The sequence below is a fragment of the Mus caroli genome, unplaced genomic scaffold (assembly GCF_978045245.1).
Source record: "Mus caroli unplaced genomic scaffold, Mus_caroli_1 scaffold_8, whole genome shotgun sequence".
NCBI lineage: Eukaryota > Metazoa > Chordata > Mammalia > Rodentia > Muridae > Mus > Mus caroli.
In genome coordinates this window covers 19,358,565-19,378,369 of record NW_028227263.1, presented here as the reverse complement: position 1 = coordinate 19,378,369, position 19,805 = coordinate 19,358,565, and the positions used below count along the sequence as shown (strand labels likewise).

The 19,805-nt window shown below is 48.3% G+C and overlaps 1 protein-coding gene across 2 annotated transcripts; it reads right to left on the bottom strand.

Annotated features, from left to right (window-relative positions):
* Positions 1–4,662: 4,662 nt before the first annotated feature.
* Cd19 (CD19 molecule) lies at positions 4,663–10,114 on the bottom strand. Of its 2 annotated transcripts, none has more exons than XM_021168783.2 (14): positions 10,027–10,114; positions 9,539–9,805; positions 9,066–9,260; positions 8,666–8,944; positions 7,376–7,486; positions 7,087–7,135; positions 6,751–6,839; positions 6,329–6,430; positions 6,107–6,208; positions 5,949–6,014; positions 5,794–5,850; positions 5,646–5,702; positions 4,886–4,972; positions 4,663–4,763 (listed from the first exon to the last, which is right to left on the bottom strand). In XM_021168783.2, exons 1-14 carry the CDS (start codon positions 10,112–10,114, stop codon positions 4,672–4,674), a joined length of 1,641 nt encoding a protein of 546 aa, XP_021024442.1. In that variant the 3' UTR covers positions 4,663–4,671. The 2 variants fall into 2 exon arrangements, with proteins under 2 accessions (XP_021024442.1, XP_021024443.1); XM_021168784.3 differs by having other exon boundaries at positions 7,376–7,483.
* Between the last annotated feature and the right edge of the window lie 9,691 nt (positions 10,115–19,805).

The window sequence follows — 19,805 nt, the reverse complement described above, 5'->3', positions numbered from 1 at the left end:
AGGGCTCTAAAGACTTAGGAGATAATTGTTTAAGAAGTACCTGCTCCCCTGGGGAAAAGGGGAGAGGGGCAGCTGCAGCTAGACATGGGGGTAGAGAGATAGTTGTCAGTGTGCCAGTGGTGAAGGGAGCCTAGGTAAGTAGCCAGCTAATGGGGCAGTTTGGGCTGGGAGATGGTTGACTGAGGAGAAATGGCCTTCTGTACAGGAGATCAAAGGGGCTGAGGATTGTAGGAGAATGTGAGATGGATCAGAGGAGGGTAAGAGCAATGGGGAGAGAGAAAGGCCAGGACAACCTGAGCTCAAGGGATAACACGGTGAGTTGTTCCACGGGGGTATTGGTTCTTTCTGCCTTTTCCAAAGACTGAACTATGAAGGATATGTAGTTTTCAGATGTTGAAAGCTTCAGACAGGAGTTCAGTCATCTTGAAGGTGAAAGCTGGGCTGTTGTCAGCCCAAACCAGGAGATGATGTGTTCCAGGAGAGTTTGGGCCACCGTGTCTGCTGTTTCTCTGGAGGTGGGGAGCACCTCGATCCACGTATAAAAGTGTCAACAACAGTTAGGAGATGGAGGAGTTTCTCGTGGGTAGGCATGTGCGTGAAGTCAGTTTTCCAGCTTTTGCCCAGTTGGTGTCCTCGGAGTTGGCGGAGAGGCTGACTTATCTGGAGAGCCCCCTGCAGGTTGGTACTGGTACACACCTGGCAGTATGGGTGGGCCTGTACAATACAGGCTTGAAGGTCAGAGGCATTAAAAAGGGATTCTAGGAACTGGAGTAGGGCCTGGGGGCCATGTGTAGGCTTTGGTAGATGTCAGAGATGACGGAAGGCTTCTACCTCTGAGAAGAATAAGGCAGTGATTCAGGTAAAGCCATCCATCTTTCATCTGTGTGGCCTCTTTGCCAAGGAATTTGGTTTTTATCCTCTAGCTGGTACTGGGGTTTGTAGGATGACATCAGGCAGAGGATGTGCTTTGTGGGTCTAGAGGCACTGGAAGCGAAACCCCAAGCCACTGAGTCAGCTCTAGCATTACCCAGAGGCGCTGGGTCTGTGGAGGTCTGGTGTTCCTGGCAATCAATTGTGGGAACCTCTGCTGGGAGTTGGAAGGCCTCTAAGATCTTGGCTATAAGGGGACCACTGACAAGAATGTCCATGGTGGTGAGGAATCCCCTTTCCCTCCATAGGACAGAATGGCTATGAGCTACTCAGAGACCATGTAGATGTTAACTTGTAGTCCTTTGGCAACATGAAGTGCCCTGGTCAGAGCAATTAGCTCAGTCTTTTGTAAAGAGGTTCCCTGTGGAAGGCAGTTTGCCTCAACTGTTTCAGCCAAGGTGACCACTGCATATGCTGCCTGGTGGGCTCCTGTGTTTATCTATAGGGGAACTTCCAGCCACACAAAGGGTGCTTTGTGGGTTTGTGAGAGGAGGTGGGCCTGGGAGGCTGGGCTGGGGTGAACAAAGGGCCTCCAATGGCCTCTAGGCAGGAGTGGGAAGGGATATTCCAGGAGGATGGAACAGGAAGAAGGGTTGTGGGGTTAGAGCAGGGTTAGGGACCAAGGTGACCTAGGAGTTTTCCAGGAATAACAGGTGAAAGGGATGCACTGTGAGTGGAGAGAGAGAGAGAAAGAGAGAGAGGGAGGGAGAGAGAGACAGACAGACAGAGACAGAGAGAGAGAGACAGAGAGGGACAGAGACAGAGACTCAGGAGATCATAGAGCACATGAGTGGAGTATACTGGCTGAAGTAGGGTGATCTTGAGGGCCTCGTAGGTGAATTCAGCCACTGCCACACAGGCCATCTATACGCATAGGGTCCAGTTGTTTAGGCAGAAAAAGAATGGTTTGGGAGATGGGCCCAATGCGTTGGGCCAGGACCCCTGTTGCTACCCACAGCCTCTCATTGGTAAAGAGGTAGTAGGGCCAGCAGAGCCTGGTAGGGACAGAGCTGGGGCTGTTAAAAGAGCATCCCGGAGTGATTGAAGTGACCTATAGTGGGGTTAGTGAGAGGCTCACTGGGGGTCTCCTTGGCTGCCTGGTATCCTGCCTTAGTCATAAGAGCAAAATTGAGGCTTCAGTGTGTGAAGAATCCCACAAGGTCCCAAAATGAAAGAATCTGATCCACTGTAGTCAGGAGCTATAGGTCCCTCAGAGCCTGCACCTGGTCGGAGGGGAGGGTCTTAGAACCCTGGATAAATTGAACACCCAAGTATATTATGGTGGGAGAACGTAGTTGAACTTTAGACGTGGAGATGTGGTATCCCAGGGAGCCAAGATAGTTTAGAAGTAAACAGGTGGCCCCTCTGGGACAGAGAGAGGGAGGGGCTGCAAAGGCCATCTATGTATCAGAGAAGTGTACTTGGATTAAGGTTAAGGGAGGGACGGTCCCAGGCCAAGGCTTGGCCAAAGAAATGCAGACTATCTCAAAAGCCCTAGGAGAACTGTCCCTGTAAGCTGTCTCAAAAGCTGTGTATCAGGATCTTCCCAGGTGAAGGCAAAGAGAAAACATGAGTCAGGGTAGAGGGTAATGAAGAAGGCATCCTTCAGGTACAGGACGATGGTAAGTGGGAAGTTGCAGGAGGAATGTTAGAGAGAAGGGTCGTCATGGTTTGAATACGCTTGGCCCAGGGAGTGGCACCCTTTGGAATAGTTTGGAGGTGCGCCCTTGTTGGAATAGTTGTGTCACTGTGGGTGTGAGCTTTAAGACCTTCATCCTAGGGCTGGCAAGATGGCTCAGCAGGTAAGAGCACTGACTGCTCTTCTGAAGGTCGTGAGTTCAAACCCCAGCAACCACATGAAGGCTCACAACCATCTGAACAGCTACAGTGTACTCACGTACATAAAGTAAGTAAATAAATAAATCTTAACAACAAACAAACAAACAAACCTTCATCCTAGCTTCCTGGAAGCTAGTATTTTGCTAGCAGCCTTCAGATGCAGAATTCTCAGCTCCTCCTGTACCATGCCTGCCTAGATGCCACCATGTTCCCACTTTGATAATAATGAACTGAACCTTGTAAGCCAGCCCCAATTAAATGTTGTCCTTATAAGAGTTGCCTTGGTCATGGTGTCAGTAAAACCCTAGCTAAGACAAGGGTGTAGACTTGGTAACCGTGGGTGGGTTGGGATTACGACTTCAGTAATGAGGTAAAGGTTCTGTACTAAGTGGTAGGCTTATTCACTGGGAGAATGGGAGTGCTGCACTAGGAGTTCCTGAGACAGGAAGCAGTTAGTGATTGGGCTTGAGACTGCAGTGATGGGTTTCAGAAATGGGAAGCTAGGATCTGGAGGGGAAGGACAAGGGGTCCTTGAGGTGGACCAGGACCGTCTCAGGGTAAGTAGCAGCCACCGGGGTGGAAATATCCCATACGTGGGGGTTGACAGGATCTGGTAGGGTGAGGACAGCACAGTCTCAGGTGGTGACCTGTGAGGCAACCAGAGGAAGACGAAGATGGGAGTCAGGAGAGATTATGGGATCAGGAGAGATTATGGGATCCTTTCTGTGGTCCCAAAGTGGCTAAGGATATCACAGTCCAGTAAAGGCATCGGGGAGATGGGCATGACCAGGAAAGAATTTGAGAAGAATCATCCTACAAGAATTCAGGGAAGTAGCAGGTGGGGCTTGGAAAACGAATGAGAAAAGGGGAAGGGAGCAGTCCCCAGAAGGCCAGGGGCCCAGCACACAGGGCTTTAGGCTCAATTCCTCCCAGGTTCTCAGCATCCAAAGAAACAAGCCAATTCAAGCCGAATTAAAAAGTATAAAGGCAGATAGATTTATTGAGAGCAGCACGTGAGTAGGTTCACAGGTCCCAAGGATGCAGGAGGGAGCAGGGAAATGGCACACCTGGGCTAAGGTAACGGGAGGTTTCAGGTCTTAGGCAAGGGGTGATGACGTGTAAACTCAGAGCTGGGATGGTGTCTACATATGGTCAGAAGCTGAACCCCCTGAGCAGGCACTCAGGTGGTGTTGCCGGAAACTGGAAGGTGAGGGTACTGACCTGTTGTTAGCCTGGAGCAGGAAGGATTAAAAGAAAGGCAGACAGTGTTTCCCAGTTTGTGCAGGGTGAGCAGGGATGGGTTACAACCAAACAGACTGCTAGTCCCATCACTGTCTCTCCCTTGTGGGACACCATGGAATAGAGTGGCTGGACATATTTGCATCACTGGATGTTAGGTGGCTAAATGCCAGGCCATGGGAAGGTTAAGGCCAGGATGTATTCAGACCTCAGCTCTCCTTCCTCTGGGTGACTCAGGGCTGGATTCAACCCCATCTTCCCTTCCTATCCCACACAAGGGCCTGCTTCAGAGAATTTGAGTGGCTAATTGGGTTTATTTGGGGGAAAGCAAAGGGTCAAAAGGAAGCTTTGCTCGAATATGCATGAGTGTGTGTTGTGTGTGTCAGCATGCACACATCCTGATCAAGGTCATTTCACTGACTGACACCATCTGGGATCTCCAGATTTCAGAATCAGACGTGGTTCTTGGGACCTAACAAAGTCCAGGCTACGTAAAAAACAAACAAGCAAAGTCTGAGATGACGTCTAGGCCCTATCCACTGGACCCAGAAAACCCTTCCCCTTTCTCTCCCCAGCAGCCAGGGCTGCATTATCAGCCCTATATATCCCTCTCTTCCTCCCCTCTCCCAGGGGCAGCGTCCAGCTCACCCAGTCACTTGGGAGTCACGTGGTTCCCCAAGTCCCCATGTGGCCCTCTCCTTCCCATGTTGGTTCAAGGTCGTCAGACTTATCCATGTTTTCATAAGAGTCTGCATCTGGATAAGACCAGGAAAAGGAAAGTGTAAATTGGATGAAAAGGAAGCTGGGGTGGGGTGGGAGAAGGAGCGGGAGAGGGGGGTGTCCAGAGGACAACGAGAAACAGTGCAGAAACACCCACCTTCCTCATGATTGGGACCAGACCCAATTGAGTGGAGCTGAGGAGCTGCATACAGGATCCCTCTCATATCTTCATAGGACTGGGACCCTGCTTAGGCATGGGATGGAAGATTAGAGACCCAGAAACGCTGCTGGGGCTTGGGGGAAGGGGAGTCCTGCCTACCCACGAGAGAGGAGCTAGGCAAGAAGTCGAAGTTCCTAATGTCAAACTAGGACTGATTTGTCAGCATCAAGATCCTACTTGGTTCTAAGATGGCCAAGGCCAAAGGAAGGGTCAAGAACAGAATTGGGAGGAGTCAAAGTCAAGCTCACAGAAAATGATACAGACAGTTGGGGTCAAGGTTGAAGTCCGCTTTAGACTGGGGTGAGGTAAAGTTCAGACTCTAAGAGAGAAGGTATTGAGGTCAATGCTTCAGTCGGTTGGCTGAGTGTTTTTTGTTACATTTTTTTTTTTTTTTGTTACAAAGCTTCAGCCTAGGCTTGCCTGGAATTCACAAAGTACCCCAGACTAGCCTTAAGCCCATGACCATCTTCCTGCCTTAACTTTCCACAAGTTGGAATTCTAGACATGAACAGCTATGTCAGGTTCATTTGGGTCAAGATTGGTCTTCAAGGTTAGAGATGGCAGAAACACGGGGAAACGGGATAGAGGTGGAGTTGGGAATAAGGTCTAAGACCACGGTTAGGCTTGGACTTGGAGATCAGAGCTGAGTTTATAGCATCTGAAATTGACCCTAGAAGGATGCCCTAAGCACTCTCACCAAGCGAGGATGCTTCCCGGCTGGGGTCCCACGCAGACCCGTGGGGGCTCAGGAAGTCTGGAACAAGAAGAGAGGCAAAAATGTCACTTGTTTTCCTGGTCTCCAGCTTCTTCCAAGAGTGACAGCCCTCGATCACTCAAATACACACCCATCATCCTGCCAACTGGTTGGGCCAGCTCCTCATCTGCATTTTCATAAGACTCAGCTGTGGAAGAGAGAGACCAGGAGTTGCTCAGGCAGTAGGAGCCCTGCAGCACCAAGCACGTTTTCCTAGCCACCAACCCTACAAGGACACCACATTACCATTGGAGAAGGAGTCTTCCTCTGGACCCATGGGCTCATCCTCGGGGTTCTCATAGCCACTCCCATCTGGTAGAGAACGAGGGCATCTTTATTTAGCAAAGGCTGTCAGCCATCAGCCTACAGTTAAAGTGTCAGGACCAGGGAGAATGGGGACTCACCCTGGGAAACCTGGTCCTGCCCAAGGTTGGAGTCATTCTCATAGAATTCAGAGCCCTCTTCGCTGTCTGGCTCTTCATAGGCCTCCCCTTCTTCTTCCAGTCCTGAATTTGGGACCAGTGTGGAGAACTGAGCGGTATCTCTCTTCCTCCATCCACAGTCCACTAATCCCACCACAGGCTGCTCCTACACTCTCAAGGTGAGGAACAACCCTTAAATCTCACCTGTTTCATGGCTCTGAGCTCCAGTATCCTGGATTTCAATGCGTGGATTTCCATAGGACCCAGGGACACTCCCTAAGCCAGCAGCCCAACGCTGAGCACGGGCTGGTGAAAAGAGAGATTTAAGATGCCCATCAGAGGGAAAGGAGACAATGCTTCAGAAAGCCTCTGTGTGCCTGCATAACCAGCCTTGAGCCATGGGGAAGGGATCAAAATCTGGGCCTTGGCCTCAAGTTCTAGGGCAAGGCTGGCTCTGGCCAAGGTCCAGTGGCTAGACTTGGCTGATCTGTTGAGATTTGGTACTGGGCTCTGCTCTGGGGAAGTTTCTACTCTGAGAAGATTGGAGAAATGAGGACAAGGTATAGCTGGCTAGTGCCGGAGAGAAGGGTGCGACTTGAAAGCCTTCTAAGGTGGAGGTCCCTCACCCTGGCCAGAGGTGGATGTAGGAAGGGAGAGCACATTCCCGTACTGGTTCTGGGTCCCGTTTCCCGAGGGAGGCGTCACTTTGAAGAATCTGGAGGGAGAAAGGGTTGGTGTACCTTAAGGCTCAACCATATAGGGATGCCCAGCTGCAGTCTGTTCTGGGAGTTAAGTGTGTAGGGATGCCTACCCGATGAGTTTGGGACCATGCCAAGGGAGGTGATTTTGAAGGTGGCTTCCAGACTTGGGCAGTATTTCAACCAAGAGAGACGGCACCAAGGCCCACGTGACAGAGGACAGTGTAAAGCTTATAACAGAAGGGAGGGCATTTGCTACTTTACCTCCTGGCGGGGTCAGTCATTCGCTTCCTTTTCCTTCTCAGGATAAAGGCTGGTGGGATTTAAAGAGATGGATCAGGAGAGGGGTTGCCAGGCAGGAGGTGAATTTTGGGGACACAGAGGAGGTCACTTGGGTCAATAGAGGGGATGGTTGTACAAATTCCAGGGACCCCAGGAAGTATGAGAGACAGTAAAGGAGGGATGAGGCTGTGGGGTGCATTAGATTGGCCAGTGTGGGCTTGTCCTGAGAAAGATGGGGTAGAATTTGGGGAAGCTCAGGGGCATGACTTACCTCTTTGACAATAGAGAAAAGCCACCAGAGAAACCATACAGAAGATGACATATACTAAAGTCACCACTGGGACTATCCATCCACCAGTTCTCAACAGCCAGAGCCACACTGCTAAGAGAAAAGTGCTTTGAGACAAGGACCCCACAATGCAGCTTACTCCCCAACCCCTCAAGGGACATACAGCTGAGAGCCCAGAGCAGGACACAGACCTCAAGTCTTAATCTCTCCAGGGGGCTCTTCTCCCGTCCACTAAGGGAGAACCAGTTGTTCCCAGGAGCACAAGGATTGAGCCACGGAGCACAAGACAGTAACTAACCTCATGTAAAGCACGGTCATCCTAGCAAGGTGAGGACTAGGGAGTCAATCCCGCAGTTAGGGATAATCATGGTCAAATGTAGGGCATTTTGTGAGTCTACCAAGTCAGAGCTGAGATTCAACACATGTTGGGATCACGTTTGGAGTGGAAGCTGAGGTCGTAGCACTTACCAGTTGTGGTCAGGATAGCATGGTAGCATTGTATTAAGGAGAAGCATAGGCGAGGTGTTGTGGCAAATTTGATGGATGGAGTGAGGAAAAAGAAGATAGTCAGGCTCCTAACTTGGGCAAATGGACCCATGTATATTCTTCTGGGTGCTCCATTTGTGCAAAGCCACCCCAAGAGTATATATGGGCAAGATGTTCATTTCATTTTATATATCAAGCCTGAGATGTCCCTGAGGCATGAAATGGCAATCCCAGGAGATGACTGGGTATGGGGAGTATAGTGCCCAGGGAAGGTATAAGGCATGGTAACCTAGGAACCACGGGAGTAAAGAATGCCAAACAAGACGAGGGTGTGGATAGGAGCGAGTACAAGGCCCAGGGCTCCAACAGGGAGCGGTGGTGGAGGAAGCAGTCAGCAAAGCTCGCAAGAGACCCAGAAAAACGAGTTCTCAGAAGCGATGAACAAAAAACTGGAGTTAGGATTCAGTGAACAAACTGGAGTTTGGAATGAGGCTTGAGACTGGTCCTGGTGCCAGCTCCAAGTCTGGCTTAGTACTTAGTACTTAGTACTTGTACTCACCCCTCAGCCTCCAAAGTTCTAAGGTTACAGTTAGACACTATCAGTCCTTGTCTGCCTGTCAGTCTGTCTGTCTGCCTTTCTGTCTGTCTCTACACACACAGAGTTCTAGGGATGGAAACAGAGCCTCATACATGCTAAACACACACTCGACCACAGAACCACACCCCTAACTCTTCCAATTCTTCCAGTAGCTCCACACAGATTCCCAGAATTGGAAGAAACCCTACCTGACCTTGCAATGACCTTCACGTGCCTCTCGATGGTCAGGTTTCCTCGGAGACAATAATAGGTACCTTCATCTAAAGCTGTGGCTTGGGGCAGAAGCAGAAGAGACCCCCAAACCCACATCTCTCTGACTGGGTGCTCTCCCCCAAGGCTTAGGCTCAGTAATGAAACATTAGGTCTCTTAGGATGCACATGGGTCCAGGAGATGGAGCCTTTGGCCACTGGGACAGGGGGTACCCCACAGGACAGCCAAAGTGTGGAGCCGGGTGCCACAGTGAGATCTAAGGCAGGGAGAGAAGAGGTAAGGAAAATATAACCATCTCTCCCAACCCCCGAGTTCCCAGCACCCTCCCTATCCTTGAGCCCCCACTTCCCAGCATCCACACAGCACTGTCCCCTTACCTTGGTTGATTAGACTCTGATTCAAACTGCTCCCCCGAGGGGCACATACAGGCTTTGTTCCCCAGACCTTAGGATGGTCTTTAGCCCACACATACAGCTGGGAACCAGAAGTGGACCTGTGGCTCCCAGAGGACCTGTTCCTTAGGTCACAGTCCAGGTCCCTGACGTCTGAAGCATTCCACCGGAACATCTCCCCTGGGAAGAGACCCCAGACTAGATACAGACCAGGAGAAGAGGGAGATACAGAGGCTGGGAAGAGCAGAGCCAGAGATAGAGGGAGAGAGCAACTATGACTAACAGACAAGCGAGACAGAGATACAGAGATACAGCTCAGAGCAGTTACCAAGCCAGAGGAAGTAGGTGCCTAGAACTAATTCCTGCTTCGCCGCTGTAGCCCCACCAGACCAAAGAACTTCTTCTGTCCATGGAGAGCCCCTCTTTACCCCCACAACCCAGCCCCACCAGGCACTCACCACTATCCTCCACGTTCACTGTCCAGGCAGGCTGCCAGATGTCCTTGAAAGGGGGCCTCTTCTGGCACAGGTAGAAGCCCCCCATATGGTCTGAGACATTGACAATCACTAGCAAGATGCCCAGGGACCCCACGTGCAATCCCAGGCCAGGGGACCCGGGGCTCAGCTCCAGGAAGGGTGTTGACTGGTTACCTCGATACCAAGCCAGCTTCTCAGAAGAGACAGGTGAGGAGTCCAGGAGGCATGGCAGCACAACATTGCCTCCCTCTGTGGGGAGAGGAAAAGGGGAGCCCCAGCCCCTCTTCCCTCCTCATAAATCAAAGGACCCCAGAAGTCCACCATATGGAAGCTGTAAGGGTCTTTCTGACTCCTCCCAGTTTACAAGTAAGAAAATGGAGGCTCCAAGAAGGCCAGTTACTCAACCCAGAACCCAGGCTTTCAACCCTAGCTTCTTCCCCTCAGACGTACAGACAGACAGACAGACATACCTTCTACCTCCACCAGTAAGGACTTCTGGGGCCTGCCTCCTACTAAGGTAAGAAAGAGGAGGAAGGAGACAGGGAGAGGAGATGGCATGGTAGCCAGGCTCCCTGGGGCACCCGGCTTCTGCGTGGCTGCGCAGAGGATGCTGGGGCGAGCAGGAGCCTAGTGGGCAATGAACCATGGGTGTCTGTGAGGGTGGTGGCAGTCCCCGTATAGAGGAAAGGGGTGGTCACACCTTAGGTTAGGCCTCCGTTTGCAGGCACTCTTCCAAATCCACAACACTTTCCCCTCCCTGTCACCCAGCACTTAGCCCAAGTGTGTGACCTTCTAAATGGTTCGGCATGGGAGTCCCTCAGGGTAAGGCTAACATCTTCACCACTGCACGCACAGAGCTTTCCACATAGTGGCACCTGTTAAATATTTTTCAGATGAGTGGGTGGAGGCTTGAGTTAGGGTCTTCTTTCTCCTCCTCTCTCCAGGCTCCAGGCTCTGACCCTATTTTACACCTCTGTTTCCCAGCTGGTGAAGTTAAAGGCATATGCCACCATGTCTGACATCTGCTTTTTTCCTCTATCATCTGGGGATAGCATTAGGATTTTTATATTGGGTCTGGTGATCCAGGCTTTTAATTCCAGTTACTGGAGAGGATCACAAAAGCCAATGCCAGCTTGGACTGCAGAGTGAGCTCAAAGCCACTCTAAAGTACTCAGGGAGACCTTATCTGAAAATTAAAAAATACTTTTTTTAAAAAGTTGAGGACATAGTTCAGTGCCGAAGTATATATGAGACCCTAGATTTAATCCCTCCTACCACACAGACATAGACGCAGACAGACAGACACACACACACACACATTGGGTTTCATTCTAGCTTAGGCTATATAGCAAGACCTCTCCCTCAAAAAAGGAAGAGCCAAACAGGTACAGTGGCACACACCTTTAATCCCAGCAACTGGGAGGGAGGCAGCAACAAGTGCATCGCTGTAAGCTTCAGGCCGGCCATGGCTACATAGTGAGACTCTGTCTCAATCCCACCCTACCCTCCACCCCCCAAAGAAAGGAATTGTGAGCTGGGTAGATAATGTAGTCCAGTGGTAGTACACTTGCCTACCATATACAATTCCCTGAGTTGTAGCACAAGAAAAAAAGTGTGTGATGTGTATGGGGTGTGTGTGTGTGTGTGTATATGTGGTCTCTGTGTGGTGTGTGAGTGTGTGTGTGGTCTCTGTGTGTATAATATTTTGTGTAGTGTATCTGTGTGTGTATGTGGTGTATGTATATGTAGTTTGTATGTAGTATTGTGTGTATGTGGTTTGTGTGTGTAGTATGTGTGTGTGATGTGTCTGTGTGTGTATGTGGTGTGTGTGTATACGTAGTTTGTATGTAGTATTGTGTGTATGTGTAGTATGTATGTGTGATGTGTCTGTGTGTGTATGTGGTATGTGTGTGTATGTGGTGTGTGTATGTGTGTTGTGTATATGTAGTTTGTATGTAGTATTGTGTGTATGTGGTTTGTGTGTGGAGTATGTATGTGTGATGTGTGTGTGTGTATGTGGTGTGTGTGTGTGTGTATATGTAGTTTGTATGTAGTATTGTGTGTATGTGTAGTATGTATGTGTGATGTGTCTGTGTGTGTATGTGGTATGTGTGTGTATGTGGTGTGTGTATGTGTGTTGTGTGTGTGTATATATGTAGTTTGTATGTAGTATTGTGTGTATGTGGTTTGTGTGTGTACTATGTATGTGTGATGTGTCAGTGTGTGTATGTGGTTTTGTGTGTGTGTGTGTGTGGTGTGGCTTTTTTGGCCTAGTTTACAGTTCAATTTCTGAGAGTCATCATCAGTTTATGGCTGAGAGTGGCGCCCAGTCATAAAACCATGGTTAAATTTCCTCATCTCTAAGCAGGTTAGTACGAGAGCAGACCAGAAACTGTGCTGGGGACACGGCGATCAGAGCTGGGGCCGGGCTAGACAGTGGGTGGGGAGCAAGAGCCATGTGCTTTGCAGTGCTCTTTCAAAATGGCTTCTGACGAAGATCCCTTTGTTCTCCAGGTAATCCCTGCTTCAGAAATGGAGGAGACGCATAGACATTGGGTTCAGGCTTCAAGACTGGAAGAGTGTTGTCTAAAGTCACACAGAGGTGGTACAATGTGTATGCACTCCTGAGTGTGCCGGTGTGTGTGCGTGTGTGTGTGTGTGTGTGTGTGTGTGTGTGTGTACCTGTGTGAGTGTTATGTGTGTCTCTGTGTCTGAGTGTGCCTGTGTGTATGTGGTATGTATGTGTGTGTGTGTCTGTGTGTGTGTGTGTGTATGTGTGCCTGAGTGTGTGCGAATACCTTTCACTGATGACAGCACTCAGAGGAAAGACTAGAGACCCAAGAGACCTGCTTTCTCAGTTGAGTCCCAGGCCTATCTCTACTGGGCTGTGACTTCCTGTTTGCCACAGGCAAACCTCAGGGGACACCACAGGTGGCGGGCCCTCACTTCCCTTGATTGAGCTGAGGGGCCAAGGGGAAAGAAGGAAGCTCGGGAAGAAGAGACATCTACAGTGGGCAGACCCCCACTTGCCTAACACTCAGCAGTACATCTCCCCACAAAGGATTTCCATCCACCTAAAACAAACAAACAAACAAGAAAACCCTCCAGTCCATGTCTGGAGGAAATGACGCCATTCTCCATTCATTCCTCCATCTCTAGTCTTCCTTTATCTTATTCAACTTACTGAGCATCTCCCCAGCACAGGCCCTTGTCCGCAACACTTTTCCACTTGGCTAGCTCCTTTCATTGCTTAGCTCTCAGTTTAAATGGTACTTCCTCAGAAGGGCCTGCCCAGAGCTGCCGGTACTTCCCACCCTTGTTTTCTTTCCTTTCTAGCCTTTGCTTCGGTTTTAAATTACACTTGTTAGGAGTTAAGCTCCTTATTCACATCTGGAGTAAGAACACAGACTGCCCTCTCCTTCTGCCCTCTCCTTGTCCTATGTCACTGGCAATAGAACCCAGGACCTTATGTGAGCTTTAGCTAAGAGAGAGGATTCACAGCCCTAGGCTGTTCATGCTAACAGAGACCTTTTTTTGTCCCTAGGTGTGCCCCAGTTTAGTAAAGGTTTAATACGTATTTATTGACTGGAGAAAGAAAAGAAGTTGGGGAGAGTAAAGACAACCTTTCCCTGAGGTGGAGCCATAGCTTGTCTTCAAGCATAAGGACCCCAGAGTCTTGTGTAAAAACGCCAGGCATGATCTGGGGAGATGGTGTGGTGGGTAAAGGGCTCACTGTACAAGTGTGAGGATGAGTTCAATCCCCAGAGGCCTCACAAATGCCAAGTAGCCTGCCTGTATCCCAGTCTTCGCAGAACACACTGACTGGCAGCACTAGCCCTATTGATTGAGACCCTGACGCCGGTCAGGATGGTGCAAGAGCAGGGGAGGGTAATTCTGGACCTCTACATGTGACCTCTACATGCATGTACCCTCACTCACACGTGCCTGAATGAACAGAAGAAGTAAAAACAGAGCATGTGACTGCCCCTAAGTGTGGTGGAGGAGAAAGTTTATTGTAGATGTGAGGGAGAGTCTCTGGGAAAGTCCAGAGTGAACAGGACCCTGAGCTGGGCCATGTGAGGAAAGCGGGGAGGGGAGAAGGGAGAAGGGAGAGCCAGGAGAGGCCAAAAGGGTAAAAGGTAAAAGGGAGGGGCCAGGCATGGTGGCGCATGCACACCTTTAATCCCAGCACTGGGGAGGCAGAGGCAGGTGGATTTCTGAGTTTGAGGCCAGCCTGGTCTACAGAGTGAGTTCTAGGACAGCCAGGGCTAAACAGAGAAACCCTGTCTCGAAAAAAACAAAAAAAGGAAAAAAAATGGTAAAGGGGGCTACATAACCTAATGGCTGGATTACATGCAGAAGAGCAGCTTGGAGAAGGTCAACCCAGCCCCTGGAACTGCGAAGTTCAAGGTAGGGGGACAGGGTATGCCAGCCATACCCTGTAACAGGCAGGGACTGAGGGATGCTAGGAGAACCTGGTGACTAGGTCTGTTTTGTTATGTTCAATACACACATCAGCCTTTTGTCTAGGGATTGAGACCTAAGTCTCAGCCTTTTTGTTGATAGTAAGGACTATTGTGATAAGGAGTGATGTAATCTTTTCTATGGCTACTTCCTGCTGACTTTGAGGCATCATTGTTGGGGATCCACAAAAGCTGGAACGTTGCCTAAGGCAGAGAGAGAAGGAGAAAGAAATAGACAGACAGACAGACAGACAGACAGAGACAGAGAGACAGAGACAGAGAGACAGAGACAGAGAGACACAGAGAGAGAGACACAGAGAGAGAGAGACAGAGACAGAGAGAGAGAGACACAGAGAGAGAGACAGAGACAGCAGTCTGTGAGGCAGGACCAGCTGGGTTAGCCACTTTGGAGCTGTCTGGGATGCAGATTCTGGGGGCTGTTGAGCAGTTGGAGCAGTCTGCAGTTGATTTGAAATCTGCTGGGACAGATAAACTAGAGACAGAAGATAAAATTAAGGAGTTTAGGAGGAAATTATCTTGGATGTGCACTTGAAACTTCCAGGCCCACCATCCTGGTAGTTAGGGGAGGGGAATCCTAAGACCGGGGAGAAAGAGTGAGAACCCACTCTCAGGAATGGGTGGAATAGGCAGGTGGGGAAACAGGCTATTGATTGACAGTACTTATCTGGAATCTGATTGATCTATGGATCTAAGTTTACCCCTTGAAGCTTACAATAATTTTGTTTTTAAGTTTACTAAAAAATAAAATAAAAACTTTAGGTATGTTAGCATTACCACTGTTTGTAATCTATACTGAAATCCACACTGTAGAAAGAAGAGTAGAAGCCGGGCTTGGTGGCGCACGCTTTTAGTCCCAGCACTCAGGAGGCAGAGGCAGGCAGATTTCTGAGTTCGAGGCCAGCCTGGTCTACAGAGTGAGTTCCAGGACAGCCAGGGCTATACATAGAAACCCTGTCTCAAAAAACAAAAAAAAAACCAAAAAGACAAAAAAACAAACAAACAAACAAACAAAAGAGCAGTAGACTCATGCCTTGGAGTTATAGTAGGAGCTTGGAAACCCAAAAATGATTCTAGGTTAAAAGTCTCTCTTAGTTCATCTCCTTTCAGAATCTGGGCAAGGTAAACTGTTTGTCTTCTCAGCCAGAGACAGTAGCTCTAGGAAAGTGAGGCCTGAGGCCTGAGTTTTACATAGGAAGAGAAGGCAGCTATGACCTTGGTGGGACCTGGTATGCTTGCTGCTGTTAGAGCTACAGTTAGCCAGTCAATAGCATCAGAGATCTGAGAAGGATAAATTATAAATTATAGCAAGAGGTATACTTCAAACGGCTTATTATCAATTAAAATGACAGAGATGTACCCACTCCTTGCCCTAGGCTCCCATGGTCTCCATGTGGCTTGCAGTGGTCAGTTGTTGCCTTTTTTGCCTTTTCTGCGGAACATTTAATTTTCAGCTACTACACAGAGTACAATAGATCTTTGGCTGCCAGGCCCAGAAAGAGGGCAAGCAAGCCTAAAGTGTCCACAGTTTGTGTAGAGCCCTGGCAACAATGAGTCACGGGGCAGTTTTGCCCAGTGGCTCTCTCTTCTCCTCTCCTCTCCTCTCCTCTCCTCTCCTCTCCTCTCCTCTCCTCTCCTCTCCTCTCCTCTCCTCTCCTCTCCTCTCCTCTCCTCTCCTCTCCTCTCCTCTCCTCTCCTCTCCTCTCCTCTCCTCTCCTCTCCTCTCCTCTCCTCTCCTCTCCTCCTCCTCCTCCTCTCCTCCTCCTCCTCCTCTTCATCTTCTTTGTCTTCTTCGTCTTTTCTCTCTCTCTCTCTTTTGAGCTTTTAGGTAAGCTATTAAGTTGCTAGTGTGAGAATTCTCCAAATTTTTATGTAGGCAGTTAATGCTGAGAACTTTTCTCTTAGGCCTAAGTTATTGTGTCCCATAAGTTTGGGTATATTGGTATATTGTGCATTAAGTTTTATTCAAGTCTAGAAAGTTTAATTTCTTTCTTAATTTCTGCCTTGTTTTTCCTTCAGTAGTGAATTGTTCAGTTTCCATGTGTTTGTAAGCTTTCTGCTGCTCCTGTTGTTGTTGATATTCACCTTTAATCTATGGTGGTCTGTGGGTCACCCTTCTTCCCAGGATGGCTGGCCACGAGGTCTAAGAGAGCAGCGTCGATGAGCAGGGTTTAGGAAGACCCATGAGTATGAATGGAAATGACATCATTCCCCGAATCAGCTTAGGGGAGACAGATCAATTTAAAAAAATAATTATTTATTTATTTTTGTGAGTACACTGTCATTAAGGTGGTTGTGAGCCACCAAGTGGTTGCTGAGAATTGAACTCAGGACCTCTGGAAGAGCAGTCAGTGCTCTTAACCACTGATCTATCTCTCCAGCCTACAAGAGATCAGTTTTTATTGGTGAGGGGAGGCGTCTGTCTCTACAGACAGCAGAAAGTCCTTAACAATATCCACTCTCAGCTTTCTGGGTAAAATGCAGGTATTTTATCTTCCCCATAAAGGAGAAATCCTAGTATGTTTAACATTTTTCCCCAGTGCTTATTTATGTGTGAATACAAGGACCTTGTGCCCTCTACATTTTGTGTTTGGGTGAAATGTTTTGTAAATATCTGTTAGGTCCATTTGATTTATAATTTTGGTTACCTCCAGCATTTCTCTGTTTAGTTTTTTTGTCTGGATGACCTGTCTATTGGTGAGAGTGGAGCATTGGTGTCTTCCACTATCAATAGATGATTTAAATTGAGGTAGTGGGGGTCGGTATGTGATCTGAATTATAGTAGTGTTTCTTCTATGAACTGGGTGTTGTGTTTGGTGCATACAAGTTAAGAATTGAAATGTCCTCTTGGTGGATTTTTTTTCTCTTGTTGGGGGTCCAGGAATCCCCTCACAAACCACACAAACACCGATCTCAGTCAGACAGGGATGGTTTACTGAGTTCTGAGCTCCCCAGAACTGATTGACCAGCGCCGTGGTCCAGATGTGGGAAATGAACCATGACCCCAAATTAAGATTCTACAGAGTTTTTAAACCTAAAATCCACAAACATCTGTGCCAAGTTATTTAACCAGTCAGGATTTAGGGATGGGGGTTTCCTTGGGAACTTGACTTTGTTGTACACTGACTCTGCTCCCATTGGTTGGGGTGTTCAACTGTGGCAGGGAATTTGCCTTGTCTAATATTCTTGTCTTAACTTGCTAGCCAGGATATAAGTTACCATTCTGTTAGTCTATGTATTTTTATTGAGGAATTGATACCATTGATGTTTAGAGAGATCAGTTAGCTGTATTTATCGATTTTGTTGTTGTTCATGTGTGTGTGTGTGTGTGTGTGTGTGTGTCTGTGGGCATGCATTTTTTGCAATCGACCTTTAATAAGGGTCCAACCTCTCCTCTAGCCCACCAGCCACCGGAGATAGTGGAAGAGAAAAGTTATTAGGATATGGGGAAAGTGGACCTGTTTAAGCAATAGCTCTTTGGAGGCAAGCTTGATCTTTGGCAGCAGTTCAGTTCTGTAGCAAACACCAACTTTGACTCAGCAGCTGCAGACCAATCCTCTAGGCAGGCAGACAGCACACAGGAACCAGCAGCCACAGTGCAGTCCTCTTGGCAGGAAGACACCACACAGGAACCAGAAGCTGTAGCTCAATCTCAAAGAAACTGAAAGGCTTGCCAACTGGCTGCCACAGGAACCTCATGAGTAGTTCTCTGGTGCTCGACAAGGCTATGTAGGGCAAACCAATACATGTGTGTCCTTGGTGAAGAACATCGAGGGGAAGCAGGGCAAACCAATGTTTGATGTTCATCTCCCACTGTTTATGCCCCTTCATCACGCAACCTTTCATGTGTGTCTGTTATAGCAAAACATCCTTACATGTGTGTCTGCTTCAGGAAAACATTCTTTCACGTGCCTACTTTAGCCAGACATCCTTTCATTTGTGTGCCCCAGCAAAACATCATTTGACAGAACTAGAAGAAACTAGACGTTTCCACTTCAGTTTCCTCTCTTTTGACTCTGGGATTACTTATTCTCTGTGTTTTCTTCGGTGTGGCTAATGTTTTTAGGTTGGAACTTTCCTTCTAGCACTTTCTGTAGGCCTGGATTGGTAGACACTATAGCTTATATCTGGTTTTTACTTTTGAATGTCTTATTCTCTCCATCTATCGTGATTGAAAGTCTTTCTGGATAATCTGGGCTGTCATCTGTGATCTCTATAGAACTCTTCTGACTTTCAGAGTTTCCGCTGAAGTCAGATGATCTTCTGATAGCTCTACCCCTTATACGTTACTCGGTGCTTTTCCCTTGCAACTTGTAATATTCTTTCTTTGTCCTGTACATTTAGTGTTTTGATTATTATGTAACTAGAAGAATTTCTTTTCTTATCCAGTTTATTTGGTGTTCTGTATGCTTCTTGTACTTTGATAGACATTTCCTTCTTTAGAGTAGGGAAATATGTTTCTATGGTTTTATTGAAAAGAATTTTTGAGGGCTGGAGCAAAGACGCAATGGCTGAGAGCATCTCTGGCAGAGAACCCAGGTTCATTCCCAGCACCTACGTGGTGGCTCACAACTGCCTTAGCTCCAATTTCAGATGATCTGACCCCCTCTTCTTATCTCCTTGGGCACAAGATATGTACATGTAAACAAAAGCTCACCCACATTGGGACTTTCTCAGACCACTGTGGTGGCCATTCCTGGGTGTCAGCATGACTATATCTGGAATGAACTACAATCCAGAATTAGAGGGCTCACCTGTGATCCAGATCTTGAGGCTGAAAGACATAATTTTCCAACCCGGATCTTGACAAGAGATCTTGAGGTATAGTGGCAAGGTAGTACAAGTCTTTAATCCCAGGAGACTGAGGCAAGGAGACCTCTGAGTTCAAGGTCAGCCTGGAACAAAACAAGTTCCAGACCCAGACATAGTGGTACACACCTTTAGTCTGGGACATACCCTCTGCTGGAGGCCTACATAGGGATATTGGAAGAAGGAAGACTCACTCTTCTTCATCTTCTTCTTTTTTAAAAAAAAAGATTTATTTATTATTATATCTAAGTACACTGTAGCTGTCTTCAGATGCACCAGAAGAGGGCGTCAGATCTCATTACCGGTGGTTGTGAGCCACCATGTGGTTGCTGGGATTTGAACTCAGGACCTTCGGGAGAGCAGTCAGTGCTCTTACCCACTGAGCCATCTCACCAGCCCAAGACTCACTCTTCTTCCACTGCTTGCACTTACTTGTCAGCACATCTATTGGAACCTGCTTCTACAGAAGACCATTTCAAACAACTAGCCTCAGGGGACTGAGCTACTACTTCCCACCCACAGCTCCCCACTGCTGGGTTAGTTGGACTACAGACTGTAAGTCATCAAAATAAACCCCCTTAATATAGAGACATTCCCTAAATTCTGTAACTCCCTGATTAATCCTGGCATTACACCCATCATGTGACTGGCTCTGGCAGGTTTACTAGGAGGCAGCTCTAGGTGGCATACCTGATCTCACAGGTGGAGGTCAGTGACATCACACATCATGGCGAAAGCAAGGGGATTTTATAAAGTTTAAGCAAGGAGAGATGACGTGCCAGCTAGGAACTTCGAACTGAGCCATACACGTTCAAAACCAAGCACCTGGGCAGGTACTCTTGGGTGGGTTGCCAGAAATACAGACATGTTAGCCCAAAGTAGTTTTCCAAGCAGACGAGGGCATTTCCTCTGTGTGGGTGGAGGAAGAATGGGGATGGGGTTTCCCAGCTTGTGCAGGG